The sequence below is a fragment of the Nannobrachium achirus genome (assembly GCF_963921795.1).
Source record: "Nannobrachium achirus genome assembly, chromosome: 10".
NCBI lineage: Eukaryota > Metazoa > Chordata > Actinopteri > Myctophiformes > Myctophidae > Nannobrachium > Nannobrachium achirus.
Genome location: NC_137819.1, coordinates 35,493,248 through 35,511,448, shown reverse-complemented (window position 1 = coordinate 35,511,448; position 18,201 = coordinate 35,493,248). Strand labels below are relative to the sequence as shown.

The 18,201-nt window shown below is 42.5% G+C and overlaps 1 protein-coding gene across 1 annotated transcript in view; it reads left to right on the top strand.

Annotated features, from left to right (window-relative positions):
• pleca (plectin a) overlaps positions 1 to 17,879 on the top strand; it is a gene marked incomplete at its 3' end in the record, with an annotated part of 72,771 nt that extends 54,892 nt beyond the window's left edge. Inside the window, exons 25-34 of the mRNA XM_080735430.1 lie at positions 956 to 1,139; positions 2,681 to 2,838; positions 3,389 to 3,567; positions 3,921 to 4,059; positions 4,540 to 4,896; positions 5,116 to 5,199; positions 5,500 to 5,604; positions 6,025 to 6,123; positions 8,006 to 11,356; positions 11,655 to 17,879. Coding sequence (XP_080591556.1) covers positions 956 to 1,139; positions 2,681 to 2,838; positions 3,389 to 3,567; positions 3,921 to 4,059; positions 4,540 to 4,896; positions 5,116 to 5,199; positions 5,500 to 5,604; positions 6,025 to 6,123; positions 8,006 to 11,356; positions 11,655 to 17,879 — 10,881 coding nt within the window. The remainder of the gene's footprint in view (positions 1 to 955; positions 1,140 to 2,680; positions 2,839 to 3,388; positions 3,568 to 3,920; positions 4,060 to 4,539; positions 4,897 to 5,115; positions 5,200 to 5,499; positions 5,605 to 6,024; positions 6,124 to 8,005; positions 11,357 to 11,654) is intronic.
• Positions 17,880 to 18,201: the final 322 nt, after the last annotated feature.

Below are 18,201 nucleotides of genomic sequence, written 5' to 3'. Positions count from 1 at the left end.
GTAAAGAAAAACATACAAAATCTCGGCACAGCTACCTTGGAGCCATTTTGGCATCTGGCACAGAATGAGTTGTGTATAGAGGGTATCTGCACATTTCTAAATTGAAAATTGAAGGACCTTTTAATACATCTAAAAGGTCAAATTAAACATTGGCCAAATTGTCAAATATTAGAGGCTGACAGTAGAACAGTGTTATACAAAATCTAATGCCACAACTCTTAGTGCTCGTCAGGGTGGGGGGATCCCCAGTTAAAAAATATGATTATTTTGGGGGTCGTGGCCTGAAAAGGTTGAGAACCACTCACTGCCCTAAAGAAGCATTCAAGGCAATTGCTCTTCAAACCCATTCCCTGCGAACTTAAAATATGGCTAAAACTGCCGGGAAATAGCTATATTTTATTAACATGATAGGTAATAATTTCATTGTTTTCAAAGCTATGATGATAAACCACCACCAAAAAGACCACTAGAGCGCACCATCGTAACACTAAAACTTTCAGAATAATCCATGTTTGAAGGATGGATAAGTGACGTCTCTCAATGGATTCACAATGGGAGACACGGCTATAATCAACGGCGCGCCATATGTGCTCATTACTGCTCAATTCGTGCTTGATCGTCTAAACCACCATCGGTCTGGGCAACGGATCGTATACAGACGCCACGCACAAAATTTCCGAATCAAAATCCGACCTAGTGAAGCTGAGTAATGGACGATGGTTTGTATTGAGCTAAACGGCTAGCAGACGCCATTGTAAACAGACGAGGCCTCGATTATTGGTGACGTCATCATCGTATACTTTTTTTTCACGGTCTCTCGTTATAACCATCTGAAGGTAAGGGAAACCATCTGCTCCGCCGTCGTTCTCAAAGTCGACCCGCAGGCAAGAAGTTAATTCAGTCAAGCACCACATATCTTCATCTCTCATCACCCTGTTCTTTTATGTTGCTGCAGTTCAAGACCCTTAAGGTAGAGGAATACAGGCTGGCGCTGAGGAACTTGGAGCAGCACTATCAGGGCTTCCTCAGAGACAGCCAGGACTCCCAGCTGTTCGGGGCCGAGGACCGCATGCAAGTGGAGGCGGGCTACAACAAGTCCAACCAGCACTACAACACTCTGATCAGCACTGTGGAGCAAGGTAACATAACCATAGAATCACACAAGAATCCCTGACAATTATGTTCTTGACAATGCATTGCATTATTGCAGTGGTTCTCAACCTTTTCAACCTTTTACTGTTGAGTGAGAAAACAATGTTGCACATTAAGTTAAAAGATCTGGGGACCCCCCAAAATAATGTGGAGACCCCTCTGGGGGTCCCGACCCACAGGTTGAGAACCATTGTGGGATCATTCAGCTATCCGTTGGTAGACATTTTATTTTATTTTTTTATTAATCAAGGAAAACATTTTATTAAACACATTACATTTCATTGTTTTTGTTGCAAGACATGTTCCACAAAAACTGTTGACAGTCATCTTTCATTCAATTCATTTTAGTCATGGCCATTTTTCTTTGAAATGTCATTGACTGTTTAATTCACATTGCAGGCTACATTGCACCCACTGGAGGTAAGGTGCTCTGGTTACCTTACCAGACTCAGTAGCTTTTGTTGAGTAGAGGGCCGTGTGTGCTGTCAAGGCTGTTTTGCTGTGGCATTTCATTTCACTGCATCAAACTTCATCCAATCACAACCCTTTCAATCATCAAAATCATCTTCATTGATTGTACTGTTTTTCCTAATACTACTGGTCACAATATTCTGTGCATGCGTGTCACTGAAGTGTATTTTTTACCGTATCGCCCTTTATGGGAGAACGAGTGTCAATGAATGAACCAACTGCTCAATTTATAATCCATATGGAATGTATGCATGAAGCAGTGAGTTGTTAGCGTGCAATAATACAGAATGTTGGTAGTATAAATGCTACTAATACGCAATCAGAAGCAAATGCTTTTCTCTCCCTCTTTAGGCGAATCACAAGTAGTGGAATAATCCACAAAACATTAGCTTGATTTTTCTAGATGACTTAGAAAACCTGTGTATTTGAGGGGTTTCATTCTAAAGCACTTTATGTCCACCATGCCAAAGTGCACTATTCCCAAAATTCGAATGAATATATTCTGTAAAATATATTATAACCAAAGAGAGCTTTCTCATTTTCATATGATCACTTTGACAACACACCTTAAAGGAGTAGTTCACCCCCAAAATTACTTTTTTTCTATTGATTACTCACACCATGAAGACTTGAGTTCATTAATATCTTTTGTTTTTTGTCACATTCCTAAGACAAAAAAAGTTAAAAAGTAAATTCACCCCCATTGATTCCGGATTGGGACCCGAATACATTTGGGTCCCCATCCGGAATCAATGTGTACTTAATGTCAATGGGTACTTATTGTAATCAAATTATTGTCTTAGGAATGTGACAAAAACCCAAAAATGTTATTGAACACAAGTCTCCATGGCATGAGTTAATCAATAGAAAATAAGTCATTTTGGGGGTGAACTACTCCTTTAAAATGATCAAATGGTGGACGTCTCACTTTGGAATGAAACTCGTCATTTATACTTGATTTAGGAGTCAATCCTGACTTTATCTGGCCCTTATTCTGTCCTAATAAATCCCCTTTCTATTCGTCTCGCCTAAATCATGCTTTCCCTCACCTCTCCAGGTGAGCAGGATGAGTCTGTGTGTAAGATCTACCTAACTAAGCTGAAGGACCTGCGTCTGAGGTTGGAAGCCTGTGAGAATCGGACCGTCACACGCCTCCGCCAGCCAGTGGATAAAGAGCCACTCAAAGCCTGTGCACTGAAGACCGCAGAGCAGATGGTAAGGAATGACATTTCAATATTTATACTGTATGTAATTATGAAGACAAAGCAAAAAGCCTAAATTAAAATTGTATTAATATCAATTACACATGCTTTAAGTATGTTTCTAAAGTAAATCAAACAATAACCTAAATAAAGACATTAAATATTAGAAAGCATGGTACAATTGGTACATCTGAAGAGTGCACATGACACTTTGACACATGGTAATGGAAGGCATGATTTGTACTTGGTTGGTTGGGATATAAATATCTTCTCATTTGATGATTTACCTCACTGCTATAATTGTTAATTGCAATATGATTTAGTATATGAGACATGCAAGTACATTTCAGGTTTGATTCACGGGGCATACCAAAGTCTTCCAAGAGCCGTATTATAATTTACTCTCAAAGACACTTACTGTACAATTTACCCTCTATAATTGCTTGATAAGACTGTCACATGCCATAAACCTGAAACCTAAATGCTTTTTTTGTGGCTTTGTACTTTTGGTGATTGATATCACTTGTGCTCTACTAATTCTCTCCCCCTTTTGTTGAAAACAGAAAGTGCAGTCAGAGTTGGAGGGATTGAAAAAAGAACTGAACAGCATGGCTGAGAAGACAGAAGAGGTTCTGGCCTCTCCTGAACAGTCCCACACCGCTCCGATGCTGCGCTCTGAGTTGGATGTTACCGTGAAGAAGATGGATCATGTCTACAGTCTGTCCTCTGTTTACCTGGATAAGTAAGTTACCGTGACTATGGATTATTTGGACTATAGCCTTGATTTCAAGATTCACCTCATTCATCAGTCTGTTTTAGAGGGATCTTTTTCTCTATTGAACAGCGATATTTGCTAATCATTTAACTAATTCAGTGTTTTATCACGTCACAGTAAATTGTATATTGTGTTTACAAATGTTTAATTGTAACATAGGTGTTTCCATTTATACTTTCCCAACCATTCTCAGGTTTTTAACACAACCTAAAACTTTGATTCAGTGTCCTTAACGTAAACTAAGACCATTGTCAGGGCCCTTAATGCAAACTCAACGAGAATATTCATTAGACCTTACAGAATATGTCTTCTGCCTTCAGGCTGAAGACCATTGATGTAGTGATTCGCAGCACCAAAGATGCAGAAGACACACTGAAGAATTACGAGACCCATCTATGCGATGTCAACAAGGTGCCTACAGATGAAAAGGAAGTGGAGAATTATCGCAACCAGCTAAAGGTATTTCATCTTGGAAAGGAAACATATACTTATTGTTTATCAGTACATGGTTTTATGCATAGGAAAATCGGGGACACGTTTACCCAAACATGTACCTTGAAGCAGAAGTTTTAACCCATTAAGACTTTTTTTTTTTTTTTTGCAAATCTTTAAATATATATTATTTAAAGCGAAGATTTGTAACTCAAATATCAGTGGCCAAATACATGTAATTCTAGGGGTCCTTGACATGAAAACGTTTGAGAACCACTGACAGAAACATTAGAACGTTTTTCAAAAACCTTTGAAGGATTTAGAAGACATTTATAGAATCGGGTAAAAAATATTCAGACTTGCTCTTGTATATCTGCAATTTTCTAATAGTTAAAGCATAAAATAATGGTTGAAGTAATAATGCGCAATAATGCGTTCCAGTTCTTAATTAATGACACTGTTCTTTCCCTAAATCCTCTTCTCTTTCTGTTTCTCTCTCTCCTACAGAAAATGCGCAGCGAGGCGGAGGCCGACCAGGCCATATTTGACCGCTTGCAGGACGAACTCAAGAAGGCGACGACCGTCAATGACCAGATGACGCGGGTGCACAGCGAACGAGACGGCGAGTTGGACCACTACCGCCAGCTCGTCAGCAGTCTCCTGGAGCGCTGGCAGGCCGTGTTCGGCCAGATCGACCTGAGGCAGCGGGAGCTGGACCTGCTGGGGCGCCAGATGCACTCCTACCGTGAAAGCTACGACTGGCTCATCTGTTGGCTCACTGAGGCCAAGCAGAGGCAGGAGGAGATCCAGGCCGTTCCCATTGGTGATAGCAAGGCTCTCAAGGAGCAGCTGGCTCAGGAGAAGGTACCGGACAACTAGAGAGGAATAGGCTGTTGGTACCGTATAAAGAAGGGTTATTGGAGGCAGTTAAAGATTACATTTTGTTTTTAACCTGTAGTTATTTTTTCATGAGAAATTAAGCTCTGTGTCACTTTTGTATCTACAGTAAACTTTAATGGATTATGGCTTTCCTTAATTGATATGGTATATTCACATTGTCTTGTATTAATTGTATTATTACAGAAACTTCTCGAAGAGATTGAGAAAAACAAAGACAAGGTTGAAGATTGCCAGAAATATGCAAAGGCATATATTGATGCAGTCAAGGTATGTACAGGAATTATCACATCTTAAAAAGACGTTTTCTTATACAGCGTATTTGTTTTAATGGGGCGGCAGTGGCTCAAGGGTAGAGTTGCCGTCTTAGAACACAGAGGTGTTCCTGAAGGGCTCCCAGTTCGATCCTGGGCTCCCCCTGAATTAATGTTGAAGAGTCCTTGAGCAAGACTCTGAACCCCTAGTTTCTCCCGGTGAGCAGGTTGCATGGTTTCCTACGCCATCGGTGTATGAATGTATGTGTGAATGGGTGGTACCATTTAATTTTCTCTTCATGTTTTATTTTTCCAGGATTATGAGCTACAGGTTGTGACTTACAAAGCACTCCAGGATCCCATAGCATCTCCTATGAAGAAAGCTAAAATGGAGTCCGCATCTGACAATATCATCCAGGAAGTAGGTGTTGCAGACTTGCGTTCTTCATCAGATACCTTTATCGTTACAACTGAAAAACAGCTGTTGGCTTTTCAGATGCAGTCTCAAGTTCATTCAATTAGGCCTACTGCTGCATGGTCCTAATGTCCTTTGACAGAAAACCTAGAAACTCTGATGTTGATGAAAGTTGTTAATGAAACTGTCTGTAAGAGAATCTTACATGCAGGTCATCAACATGTCCGTACACATTTGTACACACTCAGTGTTACAGACCTGTTATGGTCATTCACATCTCTTTATGTGTGTCTAGTATTGACTTCTTATTTTGTATGTCTGTGGCAAAAATTTAATTTTTACAAAAATATCCCCCACAAGCCAACATGGCGATGACCCCTGCTTACATGTACTACTGTTAACTTTGGAAAAATACGTATCTTTCAGTACGTTACTCTGAGAACCCGATACAGTGAGCTGACGACTCTGACCAGCCAGTACATCAAGTTCATCACAGAGACCCAGCGCCGCCTGGAGGATGAAGAGGTACATTGCACGCATTAAACAGAATGGGGCTGCAGCCGCCTTCTCTAACATAAAACATTACTAACTAAATGAAATCCACAACAACAAAACACTTACACGTTCAAATGATTGTATGGGAAATAATTTGTCATTTTCTATGAAACTACAGAATGATGGCACTCAAATTCAAAGATTCTGAATCCATAATGAGTTTTAAGAATGGTTATTAAATCTACAGTGTAGTATGCAAAGTGTTGAATGAAACTTTTGTTAATGTAGTGAAAATAGTAAATATTTTATAGTACTAGTGTTGCAGCTCATCTGCCCTCAACACTACCTGTCTCTCATTTCGCCCACACTGTCTATTTTGTCACAACTTAATGTGCCTCTGAATTAGAAGCCTTTAAGTACATTTAATGCTGATTTGGCACTGGCTTTAGAACCTCTCGTCATATTTTCCCAGATGCTTGCGGTACAGTTATTTTCATGTTATTTATTCTTTACTCACACTCACACTGGTGGTTGAGATGCTTCAGGCTGGCTTCTCGCGCCCTCAGAATTATTCTGTTTCAAATGAATGCTTTATTTACCCCCTTCCTTTTCTTTTCTAACCTTGTATTTTGTTTGCTTTTTTATTTGTATTGCTTGCCAGTGCTTTGTCATGATGAATAGCAATCATGTTTGGGCGCTTAAGAGGTGAATTAACCCCAAAGCACCAGGTATTTAAGAGAAACATCCCCTCTCTACATATACTTAATGTTTTACACCAGACCCATGTCTATCTGTCACTCATTTGTGTGGTCTTTTGACATACTGTCATCATCTTTGGCTCTATGGTCTTTTTACTTTGGATGTGCAACAAATAGCACAAACTCTAAAGAACAGAATGTAGACAGACTTTGTCATGAGAAGATTGTTGCCTGTAAATACATACACAATCTGCATTCACAGTACTGGAATGTGGAGCCAAACATCAATGCTGTCATCATACTCACTATGTCAATCTTACTTAAGATTAATACGCATCCATCTCTTTATGTTTAACATGTCTGCTTCTCTCACTTGGAGCAACGTGATCTTGGATTATTATTTTTTGTCAATCTTGTCAATGCCATCTTAATCCAAGGTCATTTTGCACATGACATTATATGAAGATTCTTTGCTGCATCACTATGCTATTTCTCATGGTGAAGGTATTCCAGATTGGTGTGCTTGCAGAGCAAAACTATAAATCTGAATTGCTGCAAAATAATTTCATACAAATTATTTGATTTAATGATTAGTTATTGTTGTTTTGCCAAATCATTCACAGCTTACTCACTATGCATAATACACTTTGCATGTTGCTAATTATTATGCCTCAGTCTCTCTTGTTTCTTTTTCACTCTTAAACTAAGTTCTTTTTGAGGGTTCAGGGTCCATCCAAAAAATGTGCCACATAATTTCAATATAAAATGATAAGGGTATGACAGACCTTTTCACACAGAGCAACAAAAAACCTAGAAAACGTAGAATGTCAATCAGCAACATCAATCAGGAAAGACCTCAGTTGCATGAAGCCATTCAAAATCTACTGTTGTGCTGTGTTGTGTCGTAACGTTTCATTCTGTATACCATACGTTTAATAAACATGACAAGCATTTCCCAATACAGTATTTCTTTCTGTCGTTAAAACAAATGTTTATTTGTTGAATTATGATTATCTGTAAGCATAACATATCCTCATGTATTTACATGTATATATATATATATATATATATATATATATATATATATATATGTACCTACATGTTTTATAACTAATCAAACATTGAATATTTATTTTATAGTCTAACATATAATCTAACATAATTTTACATTTTCCTTTATCTCCTCTACTCCCTCATTGCTTCTACTAATACAGAAAGCTACTGAAAAACTAAAGGAAGAGGAGAGGAAAAAGATGGCAGAGATGCAGGCCGAGTTAGAGAAACAAAAGCAGTTAGCTGATGCCCATGCTAAAGCTGTGGCCAAAGCAGAGCAAGAAGCCCAGGCACTAAAACTCAAAATGGAAGAGGAGGTTAACAGGCGGCAAGACGTTGCTGTGGATGCTGAGAAGCAGAAGCAGAACATACAAGTAGAGTTGAACCAGCTGAAGAGTCTCTCAGAGCAGGAAATCAAATCCAAGAATCAACAGGTAGAAGAGGCCCTCTACAGCCGCACCAAGATAGAGGAAGAGATCCACATCATCAGAATCCAGTTAGAGACCACACTAAAGCAGAAGGCCACAGCTGAGACTGAGCTGCAGCAACTCAGAGACAGGGCTGATGATGCTGAGAAGCTCAGGAAATGTGCTCAGGAGGAGGCAGAGAGGCTCCGCAAGCAGGTCGCTGAAGAGACTCAGAAGAAGCGAAATGCAGAGGAGGAGCTGAAGCGCAAATCAGATGCCGAGAAAGAGGCTGCCAAGCAAAAGCAGAAAGCCTTGGATGACCTGCAGCGATTCAAAATGCAAGCGGAAGAGGCAGAGAGGCGCATGAAACAGGCTGAGGAGGAGAAAGACAGGCAGATCAAGGTGGTTGAGGAGGTAGCACAGAAGAGTGCTGCCACCGAGCTGCAAAGTAAAAGAACATTGTTTAATGAAAAGGCGACTGAGCTGGAGGAATCGCTGAAGAGGGAGCAAGGTACTGTTCTGCAGCTGCAAGAGGAGGCAGGGAGACTCAAGCAGCAACAGGATGAGGCCAACAGAGCCAGAGAGCAGGCAGAGAAGGAGCTAGAGACATGGAGACAGAAAGCCAATGAGGCGCTCCGCTTGAGGCTTCAGGCGGAGGAAGAAGCCCACAAGAAGAGCCAGACTCAGGAGGAGGCAGAGAGGCAGAAGTTGGAGGCTGAGCGAGATGCCAAGAAAAGGGCTAAGGCTGAAGAAGCTGCCCTTAAACAAAAGGAAAATGCAGAGAAAGAGCTGGAAAAACAGAGGAAAATGGCAGAGAAAACAGCCCAGCAAAAGCTATCTGCAGAACAAGAATGTATCCGTCTCAAGGCCGACTTTGAGCATGCCAAACAACAGAGGTCCCTGTTGGATGCTGAGCTCCAGCGGCTGAAAAATGAGGTGAGCGCTGCTGAGAACCAGAGGAAACAGCTGGAAGAGGAGCTGGCTAAAGTCCGACGTGAAATGGATGAGCTTCTTCAGTTAAAGGCGAAAGCTGAGAAGGACACAATGTCTAAAACAGAAAAAAGCAAACAGCTCCTTGAAACTGAGGTGCTAAAAATGAAGCAACTCGCCGAAGAGGCTACCAGGCTCCGATCAGTAGCAGAGGAAGCTAAAAAGCAGAGGCAAATGGCAGAGGAAGAGGCAGCCCGGCAAAGAGCTGAAGCTGAGAAGATACTCAAGGAAAAACTATCTGCCATCAATGAGGCAACTCGCCTGAAGACTGAAGCTGAGATTGCCCTGAAAGATAAAGAGGCAGAAAATGAAAGGCTGAAAAGGAAGGCTGAAGAGGAGGCTTATCAGAGAAAGATTTTGGAGGACCAAGCAGCACAGCATAAACAAGATATAGAGGAGAAAATCACACAACTAAAGAACACCTCTGACTCTGAATTGAAGCGGCAGAAAACGATTGTGGAGGAAACGCTTAAGCACAGGAAGGTGGTTGAAGAGGAGATACGTGTCATCAAACTCAGCTTTGAGAAAGCATCTAAAGGAAAGATGGATCTTGAGCTGGAGCTTAGCCAGCTGAAGGGCATTGCAGAGGAAACCCAGAAGAGCAAACTCAAAGCAGAGGAAGAGGCGGATAAACTAAAAAAGCTTGCTTTAGAGGAAGAGAAGAAAAGGAAAGAAGCTGAGGAGAAAGTCAAGAGGATCACCGCTGCTGAGGAGGAGGCTGCTCGTCAATGTAAAGCTGCTCAGGAGGAAGTTGAACGTCTGAAGAAGAAAGCTGCCGAGGCCAATAAGCAGAAGGAGATGGCTGACAAACAGGCAGAGAAACAGATCGTTCTGGCCAAAGAGGCAGCTCAAAAATGCAGTGCTGCTGAGCAGAAAGCACAAGATGTTCTCAGCAAGAAAAAGGAGGACAGTCTTGCTCAGGACAAGCTCAAAGGGGAATTTGAAAATGCCAAGAAACTTGCACAAGCTGCAGAGAAAGCCAAAGAGAAAGCAGAGAAAGAGGCTGCCTTGCTCCGTCAAAAAGCTGAGGAGGCTGAAAAGCAGAAGAAATCTGCGGAGGAGGAAGCTGCCAAACAAGCCAAAGCTCAGAAGGATGCAGAGAGGCTGAGGAAGGAGGCAGAGGAGGAGGCCTCCAAGCGAGCAAAAGCTGAGGCAGCGGCTCTACAACAAAAGAAGGCAGCAGATACAGAGATGAGCAAGCACAAGAAACTAGCAGAACAAACCCTTAAACAGAAGTCTCAGGTGGAGATGGAGCTGTCGAAGGTTAAACTGCAACTGGAGGACACCGATAAGCAGAAATCTGTTTTGGACGAGGAGCTACAACGACTGAAGGGTGAAGTCAATGATGCCTGCAAGCAAAAAGCTCAAGTTGAAGATGAGCTCTCTAAAGTCAAGATTCAGATGGAGGAGCTGGTGAAGCTCAAGCTGAAAATTGAGGAAGAAAACAAGCGCCTCATGAAGAAAGACAAAGACAACACAAAGAAAGTCCTTGCAGAGGAAGCTGAAAAAATGAAAAGCTTGGCTGAGGATGCGGCCAGACTAAGCGTGGAAGCTCAGGAAGCAGCACGACAGAGAAAGATAGCTGAAACCGATCTGGCAGAACAGAGGGCACTTGCAGAGAAAATGTTAAAGGAGAAAATGCAAGCCATCCAAGAGGCAAGTAAGCTGAAAGCTGAGGCGGAGGAACTCCAGAAAGAAAAGAACCAGGCTCAGGAGAAAGCTAAGAAACTATTGGAAGACAAACAACAGATGCAGCAGCGCCTCAGTGAAGAGACAGAGGAATTCCAGAAGTCACTGGAGGCTGAGCGCAAGAGACAACTTGAGGCTTCTGCTGAGGCAGAGAGGCTAAAACAGAGGGTGACGGAGCTCAGTAATGCTCAGATAAAGGCAGAGGAGGAGGCTAGAAAGTTCAAGAAACAAGCAGAAGACATCAGAGCCCGCCTGCAGGAGAAAGAGAAAGACACGGTAGACAAGACTGTTGTGAAGGAATTGGAAACACAGAGACTGCAAAGCACCAAAGAAGCCGATGATTTACGCAAAGCAATTGCTGACCTTGAAAAGGAGAAAGAGAAGCTGAAAAAAGAGGCAACAGAGCTTCAGAATAAATCTAAAGAGGTATTGTGATTGTGATTAAAATTGTGAAGATATACTGTATGTATATAAACTGTTTAACTGAACAATAATCTTTTACGAGTACTAACCTTTCATAGTGGTCCATTTCTAACTATAATGTAAGTTGCAGAGACTGATAATAACATGTTCAGCAACTTACATGAAAGCAGCTTAAAAGCCCAAAACATTAGTATTATTATTGTTCTTATTGTTTTTATGTACTTTTTAAAATTAAGCATACATAATTAGGTGACAATGTCAGTACCATTTAACTAATATTCTTTTCTGTTGTCCCTATCAGATGGAAAACGCCATGGGGGTGCAAATTGAGCAGGAGAAGACCATCCTGCAACAAACTTTCATCACAGAAAAGGATGCATTGCTGAAAAGAGAGAAGGTCATTGAGGAAGAGAAGAAAAGGCTTGAGAAACAATTTGAGGATGAAGTGAAGAAGGCCAAGGCGCTCAAAGACGAACAAGAACGTCAGAGGAAACAAATGGAGGAGGAGAAGAAGAAACTCCAAGTTAGCATGGACGCTGCTCTCAAAAAGCAAAAGGAAGCTGAAGCGGAGATGAAGAACAAGCAAAAGGAAATGGAGGAACTTGAAAGGAAAAGGCTTGAGCAAGAAAGGCTTCTGGCAGAGGAAAACAAACAGCTCAGGGAGAAACTTCAGAAACTTGAGGTTGCTCAGCAAGCTGCTTCAGCCGAAAACAAGGAAATGGAAGTCCAGACCGATAAGGTTACTGAAGAGCATTTAGTTACAATGACAAAGGTAGTTACTACAAAGAAGGTTTTCAATGGCTCTGTTGAAGTGGATGGTGTGAGGAAAAATGGAGAACCGGAATTGGCGTTCCAAGGAATCAGGGAGAAGGTTCCTGCAGAAAGGCTCCATGACATCGGTATCCTGACCAAGAAAGAATATGACAAACTGAAAAAGGGTAAAGCCACTGTGCAAGACATGGGAAAGATGGACAAAGTGAAATCATGTCTCCAGGGCCAGAACGGTGTGGGAGGCGTATTGACCCCATCAAAAGAGAAAATGAGCATCTATCAGGCAATGAAAGAACAGAAAATCACTCCTGACACTGCTACAATGCTACTTGAGGCCCAAGCAGCATCCGGTTTCATTGTTGATCCAATAAAAAATCAAATGCTCTCTGTTGATGAGGCTGTTAAGGAAGAGCTAATTGGCCCTGAACTCCATAACAAAATGCTCTCTGCAGAGAGAGCAGCCACTGGCTTCAAAGATCCCTACACTGGAGCCAAAATATCTGTGTTTGAGGCCATGAAAAAGGGACTTATTGAGAAGGACCAGGCCACCAAACTACTTGATGTGCAGCTTGCAACTGGTGGAATTATTGACCCTGTTAATAGTCATAGAGTACCCCTTCAGACAGCCTATAAGCAGGGTCTGTTTGATGCGGATATGAACAAGAAGCTAACTGACCCTAGTGATGACTGCAAATTATTCATTGACCCCAGCACTCAAGAGCAAATCACTTACAAGCAGTTACTGGAGAGATGCACCAAGGATGCAGAGAGTGGCTTACTCATCTTACCAGTAACAGAGAAAGCTGCCCAAAGTGGGCGATCATTCACAGATGAGGAGACCAAAGAGATATTCAGTAAAGCAAATGTCACTGTACTGTTTGGAAGGTTCAAAGGCAAAACAGTCACCATTTGGGAAGTGATTAATTCTGAGTATTTTACAGAAGAGCAGAGAAGGGATTTGATTCGCCAATACAAGACTGGCAAAATAACAGTGGAAAAAGTAATCAAGATTGTAATTACAGTTGTGGAAGACAAAGAGAAGAAAAATGAAAATATGTTTGATGGACTGAGAACTCCAGTCTCTGCCAGTGAACTCCTAGATTCCAAGATCATAAACAAAGACTTGTTCAACAAGTTGAGCAACGGCAAGGTAACAACTAAAGAAATAGCTGAGATGGATGCTGTTAAGAAGGCACTAAGAGGAACACACAGCATTGCTGGTGTTCTGAATGAATCATCCAAGGAGAGAATGCCATTCTATCAAGCTATGAAGAAGGAGATTCTCTCACCAGAGACCGCAGTAAATCTCCTTGAAGCTCAGGCAGCGACTGGGTTTATAATTGACCCTGTTAAAAATGATAAAGTCACAGTTGATGAGGCTGTTAAATCAGGCCTTGTTGGCCCAGAGCTGCATGAAAGACTTCTGTCTGCAGAGAGAGCTGTCAACGGCTACAAAGACCCATATACTGGAAAAACAATATCTCTATTCGAAGCAATGAGCAAAGGCCTTATAAAGAAAGATAATGGCATACGTCTGCTTGAAGCACAACTCTCAACTGGGGGAATCATTGACCCCATTAAAAGTTATCGCATCCCACATGAAGTTGCCTGTAAACGTGGCTATTTTGATGAAGAAATGAGCAAGACTTTGAACAAGAACACTGACGAAACAAAGGTCTTCTATGATCCTAACATACAGGAGGGTGCATCTTATTCGCAACTTTTAAAGAAATGTGTCACAGACAAAGAGACTAGTCTCCCTTTGCTCCCTCTCTCAACAAAAGCTTTAAAGTCAAAAGAAGACAGTCAAATTACAGAGGTCAAGACCAAAGAGGCTCTGAACCAGGCAACCATGGAGTTAGATTATGGTCCTTTCAAGGGAAGAAAAGTAACAATCTGGGAGATCATACACTCTGAGTACATCACTGAGGTGCAAAGATTAGAAATTATACGACAGTACCGAATGGGACAGGTGACAATAGAAAGGCTAATAACCATTGTCATGACAATGGTTGAAGAAAAGGAAGACAAAACAAAACAACTAAAAGAAGAGGCCTGTTTTGAAGGCCTCAGGGCACCCATCACTGCCAGCTCATTGCTTGATTCCAACATCATCGATAAGGCAACCTTTGATCAACTCCAACAGGGCAAAAAGAAACCTAAGGAAATAAGTGACACTGACATGGTCCGGAAGTATTTGCAGGGCACAGATTTTATTGCAGGAATCAGCCTGGAGGAGACAAAAGAGAAACTAAGCATATATCAAGCAATGAAGAGGAACATCCTGCAACATAAGACTGGTCTCGCCCTACTAGAGGCCCAAGCGGCAACTGGGTTCGTAATTGATCCAATCAAAAATCAAAGATATATTGTGGATGATGCTGTAAAAGTAGGAGTTGTTGGCCCAGAGCTTCACGAGAAACTTCTCTCAGCTGAAAAGGCAGTGACTGGATACAAAGATCCATACACAAGCAACAACATTTCCCTGTTACAGGCCATGAAGAAAGAGCTAGTCCTTCGAGAACATGCAATTCCCCTTCTGGAGGCTCAGTTTTCCACAGGAGGGATAATCGATCCAGTTAGCAGCCATCGTGTTCCCAGTGATGTGGCCATCCAGCGGGGCTACTTCAGCAAGCAAATGGCCAAGTCCTTCAATGAACCCTCAGGAGATGTTAAAGGCTTCACTGATCCCAATACCAATGAAAGTGTTACTTATAAGCAGTTGTTGGAGAAGTGTGTAAAAGATCCGAACTCTGGTCTGTGCTACCTGCCTCTGTCAAAGGTTGAAGAAGCCCCTGCCTCCCCAATTGAAATGTCCTATAAGTACACAGAAGAACAGGCTCAGACAGACCTAGCTAACTCTCAGGTTGATATCCCCCATGAGAGATTTGCAGGAAAGAGTGTGAACCTATTGGATGTTTTGAACTCAGATTTACTTCCAGGGGAGGAAAGGCGTAGGCTTATGGAGCAGTATCGCTCAGGACTAATCACAAAGGAGAGAATGGTTTTCATTATAATTGAAATCATTGAACACAGAGAGACTGTAAGGACAGAGCAGCAGGGCATGTCATGTGATGTAATAAGAAGAAGAGTTACCATAGAGGAGCTTTACAGTGCCAGGATTATTGACTTGCAAACATACAACCTACTGAAGCAAGAAAAAATGACTATTCGTGAGGTTATGGAAATGCCATCAGTGAAAAAGTATCTCTTTGGTACTGGTTGTATTGCTGGAATTATGTCAGTCAATCCCCCAAAGCTCAGCATTTACCAGGCTATGAAGAGAGGGCTCATTAAGCCTGAGATTGCATTGAATCTGCTTGAGGCCCAAGCTGCCACAGGATTTATCATCGACCCGGTGAAAGATGAACTTCTAACAGTCGATGAGGCTGTGCGCAAAGGTCTTGTAGGCCCTGAGATCCATGATAAACTCCTATCAGCTGAGAGAGCGGTCACAGGCTACAGGGATCCATACAGTGGAAAAGTGATATCTATCTTCCAGGCAATGAAAAAAGACCTTATTCCAGAGGACTATGCCCTGAGGCTCTTGGAGGCCCAAGAAGCCACTGGGGGATTAATGGATCCTGAGTACTTCTTCCACCTCCCCACAGACGTAGCCTTGCAGCGTGGATACATCAACAAGGAGACACATGACAGAATATCTGATCCTAATGGGGATGTGCAGGGTTACACTGATCCAACAACCGATGAGAAACAAAATTACACCCAGCTCCTGAAAAGATGCAAAGTCGATAAAGAGAGCGGCCTGCGGCTGCTTTCACTGGCAGATAGAAGCCTTCTCTTCAAGGGTCTCAGAAAGCAAATCACTGTGGATGAGCTTCTTCGGTCTGGGATTATTGACCAAAAGACCTATAATGAACTCACTGAGGGTCTCATTACAGTAGAGGAGGTAAGCAGAGAAGTGAAGAAGTACCTTGAGGGCACCAGCTGCATTGCTGGAGTATATGTAGAATCTAGCAAAGATCGCTTGTCCATCTACCAAGCAATGAAGAAGAATATGATCAGACCAGGAACTGCGTTTGAACTTCTTGAGGCTCAAGCAGCCACCGGATATGTCATTGACCCCATCAAGAACTTGAAGCTGAATGTCAACGAAGCTGTCAAGATGGCAATTGTTGGCCCTGAGTTCAAAGACAAGCTCCTCTCAGCTGAGCGTGCAGTAACAGGCTACAGGGATCCCTATTCTGGCAAGATTATCTCTTTATTCCAGGCCATGAAAAAGGGTCTCATTCTAAAAGATCATGGTATTCGCCTGTTGGAGGCTCAGATTGCTACGGGGGGAATAATTGACCCAGAGGAGAGCCATCGCCTGCCAGTGGAAAAAGCATATGAACGTGGCCTCTTCGACGAAGAAATGAACGAAATCCTCACTGACCCGTCCGACGACACTAAAGGTTTCTTTGATCCCAACACTGAAGAAAACCTAACATACTTGCAGCTCATGGAGAGATGCATGATAGACCCAGAGACTGGCTTTGCTCTACTACTGCTAAAAGAAAAGAAGCGCGAGAGGAAGACATCATCAAAGTCATCTGTGCGCAAACGCAGGGTAGTCATTGTCGACCCAGAGACCGGTAAAGAAATGTCAGTGTATGAGGCTTATCGCAAAGGGCTTATCGATCACCAAACGTATATAGAGCTTGCCGAGCAGGAGTGTGAGTGGGAAGAAATTACAATCACCTCATCTGATGGTGTTGTGAAATCCATGATCATTGACAGGAGGTCAGGTCGGCAATATGACATCGATGATGCCATCTTAAAGGGACTCATTGACAAGTCTGCACTTGATCAGTACAGGGCAGGGACTCTGTCCATAACAGAGTTTGCAGACATGCTGTCTGGAAACACGAGTGGCAGCAGATCCCGGTCATCCTCCTTTGGGTCCTCCTCATCTTACCCCATGAGTCCAGTTCCTGTCACGAAAACACCACCAGCAACAACATGGAATGACCCAACTGAGGAGACCGGCCCTGTGGCTGGAATCCTGGACACAGACACACTGGAGAAAGTGTCTGTTACAGAGGCCATGCACAGAAACCTTGTGGACAACATTACAGGTCAAAGGTTACTAGAGGCCCAGGCCTGTACGGGAGGCATCCTCGACCCAAATACTGGGGAAAAGTTCTCCGTTGCAGATGCAATGAACAAAGGACTGGTTGATAAGATCATGGTCGACCGCATCAATCTAGCACAGAAAGCCTACAACGGATTTGAGGATCCTAGAACCAAAACCAAAATGTCAGCAGCCCAAGCCCTCAAGAAAGGCTGGCTGTACTATGAGGCTGGACAACGGTTCCTAGAAGTCCAGTATCTCACTGGTGGGTTGATCGAACCAGATGTTACAGCCAGAGTACCCATAGATGACGCTGTAAAGAAGGGCACCTTAGATGCACGTACCGCACAAAAGCTACGAGACGTCAGCGCTTACTCTAAATACCTCACATGCCCTAAAACCAAGCTCAAAATCTCTTACAAGGATGCTATGGAGAGAAGCATGGTTGAAGAAGGTACTGGCATGCGACTGCTGGAGGCGTCGTCTCAGTCGAGCAAAGGACTATACAGTCCATACAGTGTTAGTGGGTCAGGTTCGGGTGCCGGGTCACGCTCCGGGTCAAGGACTGGCTCTAGGTCAGGTTCAAGGCGAGGTAGCTTTGATGCCACAGGATCCAGTTTTACAACGACCTTCTCTTCCTCCTCCTCGTATGGATCACCAAGTTACACCCGCCGATACTGATGGCTTCACTTACACGGACGAAATGTTTTCCTGAGAAGATATTTAACAGAAGACAACCACAGTGCCCATGATTCTCAAATAAATAATGATGAATATTCTGCTCTGCATGTGGTTGCTAAGGGACCTTTAAAAGAACAGTTCTTTTACAGGCTTAAAATGTTGTCCATAGCATATTTCATTTTCATGTCCAAATTATGTTGACAACATTTACGCTATCTTATCAGAATTACCGCACTTTCTACAGTTGCATACAGAAAAGCTGCATTGCCTTTTTTGAAGTTACACTATCTATGACAGTATCAAGTGATAAAGTATATCATAT